The sequence below is a fragment of the Uloborus diversus genome, chromosome 1 (assembly GCF_026930045.1).
Source record: "Uloborus diversus isolate 005 chromosome 1, Udiv.v.3.1, whole genome shotgun sequence".
NCBI lineage: Eukaryota > Metazoa > Arthropoda > Arachnida > Araneae > Uloboridae > Uloborus > Uloborus diversus.
Window position 1 is genome coordinate 101,699,975 of NC_072731.1, and position 15,945 is coordinate 101,715,919.

General features: G+C 32.9%; 1 protein-coding gene across 1 annotated transcript in view; it reads left to right on the top strand.

The window, feature by feature from the left end:
- The window catches only part of LOC129216874 (protein still life, isoform SIF type 1-like), a 184,434-nt gene that overhangs the window by 55,778 nt on the left and 112,711 nt on the right, over positions 1-15,945 (top strand). Inside the window, exon 9 of the mRNA XM_054851126.1 lies at positions 5,125-5,264. Coding sequence (XP_054707101.1) covers positions 5,125-5,264 — 140 coding nt within the window. The remainder of the gene's footprint in view (positions 1-5,124; positions 5,265-15,945) is intronic.

Below are 15,945 nucleotides of genomic sequence, written 5' to 3' on the forward strand. Positions count from 1 at the left end.
TACCCCACCAGACCCTATCTCTTTTAAGTATCTCCCTATCTAGCTCTTGAAACCCAGAACGTAGATTTTCAAACAGGTCCACACGGTCTAATAAAATATCAGATCCCCCCTTTTAAATTAAGTTTACAATAAACTTGCTTTTTTTTCTTCAATATTTTTGCCTTCTCTTTTTTTCTTTCATTTCTCTAGCTTTTGTGCTTTTTCTTCAAAAACAAACAAAATTTTTTTTCAGGAACATCAGTTGCATTTGGGCTATTTTTTGTTTAATTTTTTGAACAGTTCAAAAAAATTTAACATCAGCGCCCACAGGGAAATTCAAGGCAATTCCGAACTGTGAGATTTCAATCAAACTACTTATATATAAAATATATCTTTTTGGTTTGAACAATTTTCCGTTCAATTTTGAACAGTTCAAATCCCTCAACATTAGCGCCTACGGGGAAACTGAAAGTCAATGTAGATTCCGTACTTGAAGGCGGATTTACTTCAAACGAATTTTGTTGGAAATAGCTCTTGACGACAAACACCAGTCTCTGACTCCGAGAATTTAGGGGCATCTTACTCCGACTTCGACTTTCCGACTTCGACTCTGACTTGGTAGCTTTGGCAAAAATTTATACACCGAGGAAAAATGATTGACTCCGATTCGTGGACATTCAACTCCACGACTCCGACTCCTTTATCCGAAATGAGATTGACTCCGACTCCGCAGCCATGGTTTTAACTGTGAAATAATTATTGTTAATATGACGTTTTTATTTTCACTGTAAAGTTTTAATTTGGGTATTCAGTTTTCGGCGAATAAACTCGAAGTCATTTATGTTTCTACATAAAGATATGCGCAGACGATTTTGTTTTCTTTGACAATGAAAATTATTGCTTTAAGTGGACATTTTATTGTTTTATTTATTTTGGTAAGTGCATTAATTCATTTAAAAAAATATTTTTGGCAACAGGGGAAAAAGAAACGATTTTTTTTTAATATGATGTATCTTTATATATTATAGTGGTACCCGCACGGTTTTGCCCGTAATAAAAAAATTAAAAGGTCTTTTCGTTCGTCTGTATATTTACCAATAATGTATGGTGAACCTTCTCGCTAATTGGCTTGTGCCCATGTTACGGTTCCCCGATATGATATTTTCGTAATTTACTCGTCCATCTTTTGTTAATTTTGTTCCTAATTTTGGAATCGAAAAAGATCCACATCGAATTTTTGAAAAACCGCTTCGAGATGCACACCCCCATGCTACAAACTAACTTTGTGCCAAGTTTCATGAAAATTAGCCGAACGGTCTCGGCACTATGCGCGTCAGAGAGATCCTGACAGAGAGAGAGAGAGATTTTGATAGGAGAGAGACTTTCAGCTTTATTATTAGTAAAGAATTGGCAAACTACTTTCTTTCGGTACCGAGTTCTCTGTTTGTGAACCGATTTCCTTCATTATTTTTTTGTTCAGTAGCTATTGCCGAGTTTTAGTGTCATCAATAAAAAAAATTGAAATAGAACGCTAAATAACGGAGATATTAATAAAAAACGCATTTTCGTCTTAAATTGCTCTTTCTACGCGAACAGATGGTCCATTTTTTTGGAATATAATATTGTTGGAAAGGTATTTAAAAAATACTCCTAACGAAGGAATTGTCAGGCCGCTCAAGGTCCAGTAACTTAAATTCACTAGAAAAAAGTTACAAGCGATTTCTAGTTAGCGAAACTCAAAAATTTTAATTTTATTTCTTTCCCATTGTTGAAATTCATTGTTGGAAGCGTGAAACATTAAGTTTTAATTCATTTTTGAAGGCGCTTTTTCTACACGAAAAATACATTTTAGTGCTTCGAGCTTGGTTTGGTTGGAAAGCTCGCAAAAAATACTTTGAAGCACGTTCTACTCGGTTACACCGTCCGAAAACGCAAACCCGCTATAAAAACTAGAAAAAGCACTAGAAACAAGTATAAGTTAGCAAGAATTCATTTTTATTTGCTTTTTCACGCGACATAGCGTGAGGAAATTGCTGGAAAATATTATGTGGTGCCACTTCTCGCTTGACCGTAAATAAATGAAATTCTTGCATTTGGTTTTATTGTTGAGGCTTTTGGGGTAACTACGGGCATTTAAAATACTTTAATTTTAATTATGTTTTCGCGACTGTAACATTTAAATAAATCATTTTCCGGAGTGAAGGAGGATTTTCAGTTTCGATAAAATCGCCTTCTTCAAAAAAAAAAAAAAAAACAGCTCCTAATAATACCTGCATTTGCCATCATCACAAACAGATTTCAAAGTGAAACTGGCGTATTATTACGACGGCCAGTGGTTTCCCATGAACAATTATATGCTGCCATGAGTATAGTTCGTTCATTTCACCGTTGGAAATTTTATATTTCTAACTACAAAGGTCATGCCTATTTTTGCAAGGAATATTGTTTGTATAGAACTTTTACGTATTAAAGGAGTTTGGCGAAATCATTTCCTTCAGAAAGACTTCCATAATTGTGAAATTGGCGAACTTCAACCATTGGTGTCAAATTTTTGGCACCAATGCCAGGGCCAGAAATATTTTTCTTTTGCATTCGTAAAAAAAAAGAGTAGATAAATGTCTATTTGCAAGGAGGTGACTACGAATGAAGTCCCTCTTTAAGGTGGGGTTCACCAAATTGTAACCGTTCGTGACAAGGGGAGGAAAATAATGACAACAGGGACATACAATGGGGAGAATGTGACATCACGCCTTTTAAATAAGGACGTTCATGAAAACAGTGTGACATGGGGCAAAGGGAAGAGAGGATATGGTGAAGTGTGAAACTTTGACAAAGGTGAAAAGGATCAAAAACTTTGAAAAATGCATAAGTCAGTTATCCTCTAAACCATAAACAAATGACAAACTTTTTTTTTTAATATAAAACTGCACTATTATTGCGATGTCCATTGTTTTTGAATGGACAATTTTAAATGTAGCAAGTAGGATTCGTTCATTTGATTGTTTGAAATTTTATATTTCTAATGGCACAGGTCAAGACAACTTTCTCAATGATATTAAACTTTTTAAAAGAAATATTGTTCATGCAGAAGTTTAATTATAGTCTGAGTTTTGCAGTAGAGTAAAGAGTAGAGAAAGAGATATTTTGATGCAATGTGCAGAAGCGAAAAAATGAATTTCAATCTGCGCACCAATTAAAATAGTTGTTAAAAATATTAATTTTTTTTTTTCAAATTATTCAAAAAATGGTTAAAATAAATGGTTTTAAGCATACTCTTTCAGAAAAAAAATATTTTTAAAATTTCGGAAACGATCCCATTACCCAAACTTCCCCTTTCATCCATTTATTTTGAGATTAACAGATAAATAGCAAAATTGGAATAAATTATTGCTCTTTGGTATTGTGTGTATACATATAAAAATTGTATATTTCCCGATATGCAGTAAACATGAGTAAAAATTGAAATAAAAATGTTGTAAACAGTTAAATTTATACAAGTTTTCTCAAATATTCATTTATGAATATGGTCGAGTTTCGACCACTGGGCGAACACTAGTTTATTTTAATGAGCTTATTAATTTGAATTATTATTTTTTCGTTTTGAAAGCGGTTAAAGATTTTTTTTTTACTGGAAAAAAGTGTATTAGCTGCTTTATTTAAAAGGTGCTGCTATTTTATTTGTTCGTTAATTTATTTATTTATTTACGCATCTAATGTTTTAGATGAGTAAGGAATATTTTATTCCTAGAAATCAGCATAAAATAGTTTTAAAAAATGTTTGAAACAATTTGCGATTTTAGCTATTTTTGAAAATATTGATCAGATACTAGAAAGTAAAAATGGCTATACGGGAATTTAGGCTCGTTTAGTTCTAGACGTAACTTCTTGTCTTCTATTCCTAATTCAGCATTTTGAAGAGTTCGCTTAAAGCCTATTCTAAACACTCTGAATGTTAATTAGTTACATAGATAGAACAATGAAATTGTTCAAATGACTAATTTCTATTCATAAATGAAGATGTTATAAATCAATGCATGCGTGAGTCAAAACATAAACATTGCTTGCCTGAAATATGAAAAATGACGATCATTTGATTGAAAACAGAAGCAGCAACTTCATATCCCAGAATCCATCCGGCTCGGCTATTTGCTGCAGATTCATGGATAATTAGCAACATTTACCGATTATAATTAAAAAATCCAAAAATAAAAAGCTTTGTCTCAGTGCACCGCAAGTCTTACAGTGCCCCGTCTCTCCTACAGTTTAGTACATGGCATGAAAGTGAGAAATGACATTAATTTAAATGGAAAATTTACTTCAAAAATTTCGGTTCACTTCAGAACCAGTTCAATTCAAATTATCTTCATCCGCAAATAAGTAGCCAATACAGAAAAAAAAAAAAGTCGTAAAAAGATTTTTCTTTTCAAGTGAAAAAAGAAATCGTTTGGAAAGATAAAATGGGCAAATGGGGAAATGTTTTCAGTCTCTCCTGTAAGGTTTTTAAAAAGAATGAGAATATTATGTTCCTAAACGCTGCAATGTTTTCCAAAATTTCAAAAATATTTTTTTTCTGAAAGAGCATGCTTAAAGTCATAACAGCTGACATTTTTTAAAATAATTTGTTGAAGTTTAATAGTTTAAAAAAATTACTTAAATCGGTGCGCTCATTGTATACGCTTATGCCGATGACATCACAAATGATGAAATGTCATTCAGTGTTTCCATTCACAGAGCAAAATATTTAATTCGCATCTTTGCTCACGTGTATTGGCAACGATATGGTTGATAGCAAGCGTAGAGCGCAATTTTAATTCGCTTCTTGATTATCATAACGTGGAAACGCAGTAAAAAGATGTGACAAAGAGCATCATTTGTGACGTCATCAAGACCACGCCTTGTTTGAAAAATCGAACATTTAAAAAATTAATTAAAAAATAACTGTTGGGAAAATGAAAGTATTTTCTGGGTCCATGTTATTTTTTTTTTTTTTTTTTTTTTGTTTATTCTATCAATTTCAGTGACAACAAGTACTACTTTAGACTGAAGGAAACAATCCCATTGTGACCACGTTGGCTCAAACGCTTTTAAGAAGTCAAATTGTTGATTCGGCAATGAAAATTCAAATTGTGTTTCTCTCCTGTTTAGGTGTCTGATGACGACCGCCTGTCCTTGACAACGGCCTTGAGCGAAGAGGAGGACGGAGACACGAGGAATTCTCCGTATCGCGCTCGATCTGGTTCTGCGGCAGCTTCCTTCAACTGTACTGGAGCAGTCAGAAAAGCTGGGTAAGCCCCTAATCTTCTCCTCTTTTTCTTCTTTCTTTCTCTTTTTTTGGGGGGGCGGGGGGCGGCGAGAGATGACATGCTACTCAATCACTCTTCCTGTGTATATATATTTCTTCCTCCCACTTTCGTGTTTTTTTTTCTTTTTATTATTATTATTATTTTTTTTTTTTTGGAGCGAGAAAGGCACTGAACGCTGCTTGCACTCTCCCTCTCTCTCTTCAAGTTTAAATTTTTCATATACAAGGTGTTTCAAAGAGTCGTCTAGAAACTTAACATGCTGGTCTGTCATATCAGGATGAACAAGATTTGCACGTGAACTTGTGTTCGAAAATGCAAGCTAAAGTGCGATGATCGCAGATGTTGGGTTGGAGAATAAAAAGGATATCAACAGCAGGGTTAATATGATATTTATTACTGAACATGATTACATCACAACATATATTCGAAAAAATTTCCATTCGCACCAATGCACGTTTTAAAGCGTCGGCGCATGGATCCATTTAAACTGGCCAGGTGTGTCACAGACACGTGATGCCATTTCCGTAATCCTTGCAATCAGATCCATGTCCGATGTTACGAGCATCTTATACATTATGGACTTCATATGTCTCCACAAGTACATATACAGGGAAGTCAGTTCGAGGTCCTTGGCTGAAAAGATTACGCCTTTCACTCTTTCGTAAATCTGTGATTATCGCTCTCTATCTCTTTCGAAGTTTGCCTTTTCGAACGAAAAATCCTATGTAAATCTTGTTCATCATGCTGTGTCAGTAGTATGTAATTGATGAGTGCTACATAAAATTTTGATATTGTTCTGTAGGTCAAAAATAATTTGTTTAGACTCATCATAAAAACAGTTCGATAGCATGATTTCTTTTTAGCATGCTATAAATTCTAATCAAACTTTTTAATATTTTGACCTGCAGAAGAATACCAAAATTTTATCTAGCTAACTTCTACCCCCTGTGCTGTAAAACGTATATGTCTCACAAACCCAGCAAGATACCGTGATTCCTTTAGCATGCAGTACAATTTTAATTAAATATTTTTCTATTACCGGTGAAAAATGATATTTGAACTAAACAATAAATAAGAGGTAACTAAATATTGTCTAAATGATAATGGTGAAAATTATCTTTGTCAACTAAGGAGCAAACAATGATAAAATCAGATAATATGAAGTAGAGGTTAAATATAATAGTAGCATCAGCACTATGGTTGATTTGAAAAGCAAGAGTTAAAAGAATAAGCAATAAAAAAACTCAAAAATTGATTTTCATCACGCTGTAGTTGTTTTTTTCTTCCATGGAAGGCCTCCCCCGTAGCAAATTAATATTGCGATTCACAAATTAGTGACGGGGGAAGCCTTACACGGAAGAAACTCACCTATTGGTTTTCTTCACGCTGAAGCTCTTTTTCTTCCATGAAAGGTCTCCCCGTAACAATTGATATTTAAATTCACAAATTGTCACGGGGGAAACCTTACATGAAAGTTATTTTTTGAAGTGAGTCGACTTTTTGTTTCAATTGATTTATATAGCTTTGGACGGAGTCAGACGAAGTGCGTTAAAGTAGAACGTGACAGGAAAGTCCTCAATTTCAAAAACAGGGTTCAGAAGTCGATAAGTAGGGAGAAAGAAAAAAATTGTAAGATAAATTTCATCGGTTAAAATCTTCATTATATATTTATCGTTCACGGGAAATGGATGTGAAAATTTTCATTTTTTTGTATTTAATACTTTTAGCTAGTGTTAAGTCGAAATACACGATTACAATTGAAAACAAAATTGATCTTAACAATACTTCATGCTTTGATTCTTCTCATATAGGAATAATCATGTTTTACCACAAATGCTTAAAAAACGGAGAGAACGTTTATGATATAAGATATTTCTTTAAATTCCACACATTTATCAGCAACTTTTTTAGGAGTTCAGCTCTCCAGGAAGGAATTTGGAAAACTATGTGATCAATGTTAAACTTAAAGCATCCCTCGTGTTTACTATGTGTTGGCGCCACTCAATGTGGTAAGACGTATTTAATAAAACAGCTTTTATCATATAAAATATGACTATGAATTCAAAACCATTGTATGGTGTTATAAAGTTTTCCAGCCGTGGTTTGTAGAAGAAAAAGGAATTACTTTTGTTCAAGGTCTTCTGGAAAAGTTTGAACGTGAAAGCCTTGTTATCTTTGATGATTTAATGCAAGATTTAAATTCAAAAATTTCAGAATTGTTTACTGTTACTGCACATCATTCCAGAATCAGCGTGATCCTTATTTTTCAAAACCTTTTCCCTCGAAATAAAGTGATGCGTGACATTTGTCTAAATGCGTAATATATAATATTGTTTAAAAATAATCGTGACGTAGGTTAAATTCAATGTTTTGCAAGGCAAGTATACGAAACAAAGCAGCATCGTTTATGGATGCCTACAAAAAGAATACGCAAGGCAATTTTATTTATTTGTTTGTGGATTTGCATCCAAGAACACGAGACAATTTTCGGCTTAGAGAGAGTTTGTTCCCACATTACAATAGATTTTATTGGGTTTATCTGGCGAGAAAATAAAAAATATTAAAAATCATTATCACTTATTAAAATTACTGCTCAGTGCAACTCCTGCACAAAAAAGAGCTATTATCCAAACTGCAGGTAAAAGTCAGTTACATTGCTTATGTGAAATTTCTTTAAATTTCTTGGGGGAAAATTTATTGGTAAATGTAAATAGATTACGAAAATATAAAACTGCTTTAAGAAAAATTGTTAATAAAAAAGTAATTTTAGAGAAGAAAAGAAAGGAGTTAATTAACCAAACGGGGGGCTTCTTGCCTTTGATTCTACCTGCAGTTCTTTCTGCGCTAGCAGGATTTGTAGAAAAAGTTATAGAAAACCGTATTTAGCACAATGTCTCGAAGAATGGCTCTCGTTCAGGAAGATTTAGCATCATCTTACTTTCCTAGAACACCGGATACAGGACTACATGACATTGAGCATCAAATTTTAAACCTTCGGCATAATTCAAAACTTCCTGATGATGCAAAGCCAAACTGTTAAGCTAGCTTCTTTTAAAATATCAACATAAAGTGAATGAACCAAAACCACCATTACGTGTTAGTATTGAAGATTCGAAGAAAACAGATCAAGAACTGCCTAAACTTAGAACAGTGGAGGACCATATATTGAAAGATATTATTATTTCTGTTCCTGCAAGCTTTCAAAAGTTTATTGCGTATATTGTTGAGAAAATGAATACACGTAATTATTCTTGGAACGAATATGGTGAATTAATAAAAGATAATGAGGTCGTCAGAAACACAAATATTATTGATTTATTTTCATATGTAATGAGGAACGTAAAAAAAATGCAAGAACCTCATGGTTTTCCAGTTTTTTGGAAAGACATAAACGAAATAAAAATCCCTGCACGATGGATTGGTTATCAGAAGTTGTTAGGAAAGCTCGGATTTCTCCGACAATGGGGACTAAAGCCCTCTTGAAATTACTCTTGGTTCACTAGAAAAAAGTTCTATTACTCCTAGTGGAAACAAGAAAAAACGTAACGCAAAAAGAAATTGGAAAAATCTCTAAAAGAAGCATATTATGATTTTTCTAACCCAGCTTCGTTTGGTGGAATAAAAAAACTCTCGACGGTCACTAAAGTACCATATCAAAAGGCGAAGCTTTGGTTATCAAGTCAAGATACTTACAGTCTTCATGAACCAGTTAGATATAATTTTTCTTGAAAAGTAACACTTTCATATGGTATAAATGATTTATGGCAACGTGATCTTGTCGAAGTTAAACAATTAGCAAAATATAATAATGGGTTCAGGTTCTTACTCACCATAATCGATGTGTTCTCAAAGTTCGCATATGTCATACCACTTAAAAGTAAAACCTCTGAGGCTGTGAAGAATGCATTTGAAAATCTATTGCAACAGGTTAAACCAAAAAACATTCAAAGTGATAAAGGCAAGGAATTTTACAATTATCAGGTATAATTAACGTTTAAAAAACACAACATTAACCACTAGTCAGCAGAAGGCGATCATAAAGCTAGCGTTTTGAGAGATTTAACAGAACATCACAAAACAAAATGTTTAGAGTTTTCAACTATAGAAAATCTTACAAATATGATGATGTGCTGCAGTCGCGAGTGAAGTCATATAACGACAGTGAACATCGCAGTATTGGCATTGCACCGTCAAAAGTCACTCGTGATGCAGAGCTGCAAATTTGTAAAAAACTACGGTTTTGAATTAAAGAACCAGAAAGCAATTTTAAATACAGGAGATTTAGTGGGAATATCGAAAGCAAAAAATCGTTTCAACGAGGATATCTTCCCGGGTGGAGTGACGAAGTATTTACAGTAGCAAAAGTACATCTCTCTCATCCGTCTACATTTGAGCTAAAAGACTTGAAATCAGAAGTTATATAAGGACTATTTTATTCAGAGGAACTTCAGAAAACTTCCAAACGTTCTGATGATTATTGGCAAATAGAAAGCGTGCTCAAAACAAAAGGCAGAGGTAGTAAAAAGGAATATTTTGTGAAATGGAAGAGATTCGATAATCGGTTCAACTCCTGGGTAAAATCATCATGGATGAAGTGAATTTTATGTAACGTTGCCGAGCAATTCTAACATGAATTATGTTCCATAAAATACACAAGGCTTCTTTCAGAACTAAACTAGCTTGTCCTATCATATTGATCAATGAATGGGAAGTTGGGCTTTCAGAAATTTTTACTCCCCGAACTTGGTTCAACATCGGAAATCACAACAATAAATATTCTATTACGTATGAAAAAACTAAAATCCTGGAAAAAGATTATCATGAATACGATATACGAGTGAAAATTGATCAGAAAGATTCAGATCAAGAGGAAATTGATAAACTAAACCAAAGTATAGAGAAAACATGTGGACATTTTGTTACTTTCACATTAGATCACAAAAATATTAATGTGCATATCGTTCCAAATTATGAATTACATTTAATAGCTACTAGTGCACCAAGATTGTAAACAATGTTAAATTTACCAAGAGGGGATAGAATTATAAAATGGTCAGAGAGCTTTGTGTACAGAAAATCATCAAAAAGAAATAAAGATAATTTTATCAAAATCACTGGCCGAAATTTTCAGAGACATTTTATAATTCGTGTCACTAAGTTTAATCACAAATATACAGACATAGACAGTATGCCTTACGAAATCTTTCAACATATCAATAACAATCTTATGTACACTGGAGTCGGAGGAGCAGCAGACTTTATATTTGATTTTAAAGACGAAAAAGTTGAAATTACAGTTGAGGAGAATGTTACACTGACAAATGTTGAGCATGACAAAAGATGTTGTTTTAACTGGTAAAACTCAACATATATTGCAAAAAAATTGATAGACCACCACTAAATGAATATTTTGAAATGTCTATTACAGATAAACCTACAATTCCTGCTAAAATGAAAAAAACGGAGTACTTAGTACTAAATGTTGGTTTTTACAAAAATCCAGAACAAACTGTTCCAAGAATTTCAACACCTTGCTTTTCACCTTTTAGCAAATAGTCATGTGAAAATTCATATACCTGAAACATCAACTGTAGTTTTTCAGGATGGCTTGAGAGATCTTTTAGGCTTAAAAAAAAACTTTATACGGAGGTACACACATATCAGACTATCAACTAGAATTAGACGGAGGAATCACCGAAATTTAGTTCTACAGTGATATCATAGAATCATATTTTGTAGGAGATACAATCGCTCCTCTACTCCATATTATATCTGTCATGTCCACGAAGGAAGACCAGATCATAAGGAATTTTCAAAGACCGCTGTACTTTCCGCTTCGCAAAAATTATATTGATAGAAATAGAATTGAAAAGCAGCTCTGGAGACGGGGTTATTTTCACTAGCGGGAAAACGCTTATAGTTCTTTGTTTTCGCAAAAGATCTTTATAAAATTAAAATGTATTATGAACCTAATCATTCGGATTCTGACTGTGAAAGAGAATGCATTTACATCAAAAAGCGTGCGAGAATTATTATTGCGCATACGTGCAATTTGGAGGCGGACCATATTTTCAAGGGATTGGGCATCAAATAGGTTACGGAATGTTTTCAAATTTATTCCGATTCATAACTCCCTTAGCAATTAAAGCAGGAAAATATTTAGGCAAGCATCTTTTAAGTACTAGATCAAAGGTCATGACTGATGTTGCTAGTGGGGCTTCTATTAAAGATTCCGCGAAATCACGATTTCATGAAACATCGAAACAGATAAAAGACGACATTCTTCATGAAATTCAGAGAGGTTCAGGTATAAAAAGGAAGAAATTTTGTAAGAAAAACCATAATCTACATGCAAAGCGAGCCCGAAAGAAATTAACGGAAGCAGACATATTCTCCTAAATGGATTCGCGTGCATGTGCTTGTGTTACAAGTGAATTAGATCTGTTTAGTGTTAATCCGGTACAATTATCAGCAGAAGACAGCTCATTTATAGAAATCGCAGACCAATTTTCAGACCAATCACATTTAGAAATTTTTTATAAGTGGAAGCGGAGACTTTTATTTGGATTTGTCGCATACACTTCTTCATTTGCAAGTTAAAGTTAAAAAGAAAAGTGGAACCTCACTGGATCAAGATGATAAAGTGGCTCCTATCAATTATTTGCTCAACACACAGCTTTCTGAATGTTCTGTTTCTCTAAATGATAAACTGGTTTCTTCACAAACTAACTATGCTTACAGATGTATTTTTGATGCTTTATTTTCACCGAGAACTGTTCAAAAATTGATGTTGACATCTGGTCTTTTCTACAAAGATCATGCATGATCTTTGAAGCATGTTAAATCATCATGCCTCAAAGCATGATGATTTAACAAATGCTAATTCAGGTTGTCAAACTAGGTATGATATTAGCAAAAGTAGTAAGCTAATTGATGTGTTGGGTCCATTGCATTTTGATCTGGATAATCAGAGCAAGTATCTTATCAATTCAGTGAATCTTCGCATTAAATTAGAAAGAAATAAAGATTCTTTTGCATTGATGTCAGCCGCTCAAGATTTCAAAATAGTAATATAACATGTGTCATTATTTGTTAGGAGAGTGAAAGTTGCTGCATCAGTTATGATTGCACATGAACTAGCTTTAACCAAAGGCGTTATAAAAATGCCGATTCGCAGAACAGATATAAAATCTTTTATGCTTAGTTCTGGATTGCAAAGCGTAACAATTCCAAACGCATTTATTGGACAGTTACCAACACGCATTATTGAGGTATATTTTCCAATACTGCGTATAATGGCGAATCTTCTAAAAATCCATTTAATTTTAAGCATTATAATTTATCCTACCTTTGCATTTTAGACAGAAACCGCATCATTCAATCAAAACCCTTTTCACTTAAATTTGACACTTCTGAACCTTATAGCAGAAGTTATGTCAGTCTATTTACTGGTTTAGGAGGGTACCACAAAGATCAAGACATAAATATCAGCTTCAGCGATATTTTGGCCGGATTCTCACTTTTTGTCATGGATTTAACATCAGACTACTGCGCTTATGAACTACATCAAAGCATTACACGTAGTGGTAATTTAACTATCGATATAAAGTTCGACAAAGCGCTTCTTGAAATAGTTAATTTATTAGTTTATTCAGAAAACCGAAACACAGTCGAAATTGACAAAAATCGTAGTGTTTTTACTGATTTTTAAAATGAATTTTGCTTAAATATCATTTTCACATGTCATGTTAAAAATGAAGAAATTATCAAAGTATTTTATTTCTGCTCAAAAGCAGAAGGAATACTTTCACGCTTTCAAATAATGCGAGTTATAGATAAAAATTTTGAAAAAATTAAAAACGACGTAGAAACTTTTTCAGAGAATAGAAGTGGATGGACCATTAAACAAATTCAGTATTTAGATGTACATTTAGGCAATTTTGGGGAAAATCGTGATGGTTGTGGAAAAGCAATGTTACCTAAAATTTTAAAGAATAAAAAAGCACTATTAAATATAAAATGCTCGAATAACAAATGTTTCATTTATTCCATAGCAGCTGCGTTATATCCTTCTTTTATCAACTCTAATTCTGCTTAAAACTATAAGAAATATATTTGTCGCTTGAAATATAATTTTTTAAAATTTCTCGTTGCAGTGACTGATATTAAATGTTTTGAAAGGAAAAACCGTTTGTGTATCAATGTATACGGATTTGATAGAGATGTTTTTCAATTCGTATTAACAATATTTCAAATAGGAAAACGATTAATCTTTTACTATGTAAAAAACATTACTTTTTAATCAAAAACTTCAACAGTCTTTTAAACAAAAAGAAGGGATTGCATCATTTTTGCGAAAATTGTTTGCTTGGTTTTCAAAGAAAATCAAGTTTATGGATTCACAAAACACTGTACATGAAAAACAATGCACAAAACGTAACTATTCCTGAATTAGGAAATAATAAAATTAAATTTAACAATTTTTCAAAATCTTTTCATCACATATTTATAATATACACTGATTTTGAATGTTTAATTTCGCCTATCTCGAATTGCTTACCTAATTTAAATACGAGTTTTACAATTCCAGTGGGAAATCACATTGCTATTAGTTATTGCATGATGTCTAGACATTTCTGATAAAATCTTATACATATAAAATCTGAGTATCTATCTATCTATCTATCTATCTATGTCCAAGCTTCTTCTCCCGAACGACAGTGAACTGACCATCGAACCAGGTATCGATGGATTCGTAATCCTCCCGTCTTCATGTTTGGCTATTTAACATAATCCTCCGATAATAATTAGCGGAGATATCAATTAAAAACTTTTAATTATGACTCTTAGATTTCAAAATCAAATCCCTATTTTTCGAAGGCTTTCCTCCATTCAAATTATTATTCAGTGCTTCAACTCAACTTTCCGGATGAACGCTTTTATTAAAATTTACAGCGTGAAGAAAATCATTGAGATGAAAGATCTGTTGCCATTTCTTTTTCTCGAATATAAAGAAATAAAATTAGGCTTTTGTTTTAAGGCTTTTCCTGTAATCAGGGTGTTTAAGTTGTTTACTTTTCGATTATTTTGCCGTAATCTGCAGCAAAATTTTGCTGTGTTTTTTTTTTTTTTTGTTCAAGCCTGATTGTTAAATACGCGTCACATGACATAACTTTCATTTTCGAGGAGGACCGTGCACGTCGTAAAGTAAATGAGTGATTTACAAGTTATTTGAGTTCTTTGAGGGTTTGTACCTGGAAAACGGATTGATGTAATTCTTGTACGACCATGTGGATAGAATCCATCCAAATATTTATCTGAGTGGTATGTTGCATTAATAAACACCCGGGCAACGCCGGGTAGTAGACTATTTTATGTAAAAAGCGGATTGTTATTGTGCATAAATATTTCCGATATAGTCTATCAGATGTAATTCAGTTTAACGTGAGTAAAGATTATAGTTGATAATGCATATATTTTCCCCTTTTGTGCTGACTGAAAATGTACTCATAACTTGTATCATTGATAACGATTATTAACGTTGATGAGGTGTTTTGGCAAAAATATGTTTTACTGGTGTTTTGCCAACCTTGCTTTATTTATTCCTTAACGCGTTAGAAACTAGTGTCAGTGTACTACAAAAGCATCAACTGGACTGCTCTTACATTTTTTAGGTAGCCCGTGCAACGCCGGGCACGCAGCTAGTAATTTATAAACGCTATTACTGTGGAGAAAATGCTATTGAAAACTTTCTGAAACACTTTAAAAAATTATGTAGAGAATTATAAGAAAAGATGCACATCATCGTTCCTATAACTTTTACTAGTTATGCACTAAAACGTAAATGTCACATATGCGATCAAGTATTCAAAAAATCGGATGTTATTGTCGCGATCATTGTCATTTCACTGTACATTTAGAGGTTTTGCTCATAACACGTGTAACTTGCAATATCAAAAACGATACTCCATACCAGTAATATGTCATAACCTAAAAGGATATGATTCACACCTAATATTAAAGCAACTGAACAGTAATTTCACTAAATCCATTCGAATTATTCCAGTAAACTTTCAAAAATTCACTACGTTCCAAATTGATCAAATAAAGTTTCTTGACAGTTTTCAATTCTTGAACGCATTTTTATCAACTTTGGTTAAAAATTTAGAACTTTCAAATAATTCATTTCTGATATTCCAGCCGTTCTACTCAAATGAAAAAATTCGGCTTTTATTAAAACGGAAAGGCGTTTTTCCATACTCTTATTTTTTTAGCCTAGCAGTTTTGAAAAAAACTTGTCTACCTCCTAATGCAGCATTTTTAAATTCCTTAACGAATTCTCGCATTTCAAAGGAAGAGTATAATTTCGCCCTATTAGTTTTCAGAACATTCCAAAACATAACGTTTTCAGACTATCTTAAAATTTATCAAGAGTTAGATTGCGTTCAATTATGTAAAATATTCACAGAATACCGCAAAAAAAAACAAAACAATGCAGTGTTATAAAATTGAAGTATGTCACTGCGTCACAGCTGCGGACCTTACTTGGAATAATTTACTGCGATATACAAAAGTAGAACTTGAACTATTTACAGATAGCTCTATGTACCTGTGAAAAGAAAACAACATGTGAGGAGGTATTTGTTTCGTAGGCAAACGCAAT